At 52.1% G+C, this 363-nt stretch overlaps 1 protein-coding gene across 1 annotated transcript in view; it reads left to right on the forward strand.

Annotated features, from left to right (window-relative positions):
* Positions 1-363, forward strand: part of ZMYND10 (zinc finger MYND-type containing 10) — a gene marked incomplete at its 3' end in the record, with an annotated part of 13,920 nt that extends 13,557 nt beyond the window's left edge. The window contains exon 12 of the mRNA XM_018573104.1: positions 282-363. Within this exon, the coding sequence (XP_018428606.1) occupies positions 282-363 (82 nt within the window). The remainder of the gene's footprint in view (positions 1-281) is intronic.

The following is a 363-nucleotide window of genomic DNA, read 5'->3' on the forward strand; positions in this document are numbered from 1 at the left end:
AGGAAGCATTTCCTCAGTCTCCCCTCCCCCCCAGTGATCAGTCTGCTGCAGGCAGGAGGAAGCATTTCCTCAGTCTCCCCTCCCCCCCAGTGATCAGTCTGCGACACTGTAACTCTGTAGCCAGTCACAAGGTGAGAGTCGGACATTTGTGAACATGGGTGAAGGGAATAAATAGCTGGGAGCGTTACACGGACACATTACTGAGCATGCTGGGCTGAACAATGACAGGTCCACTTTAAAACTTCAACTCTCTGATACTTCTTAAACCTCTGTCACGGTAGGCAGTGCCAGGTGAAGCATTGGCGGAAGCACAAGACATCCTGCGACCTGGTAAGCGAGGCCACGAAGAAGATGAAGGAAGAC

The sequence above is a fragment of the Nanorana parkeri genome, unplaced genomic scaffold, assembly GCF_000935625.1.
Source record: "Nanorana parkeri isolate BGI_ZX_2015 unplaced genomic scaffold, ASM93562v1 scaffold2238, whole genome shotgun sequence".
In the NCBI taxonomy this organism is placed as follows: Eukaryota; Metazoa; Chordata; class Amphibia; order Anura; family Dicroglossidae; genus Nanorana; species Nanorana parkeri.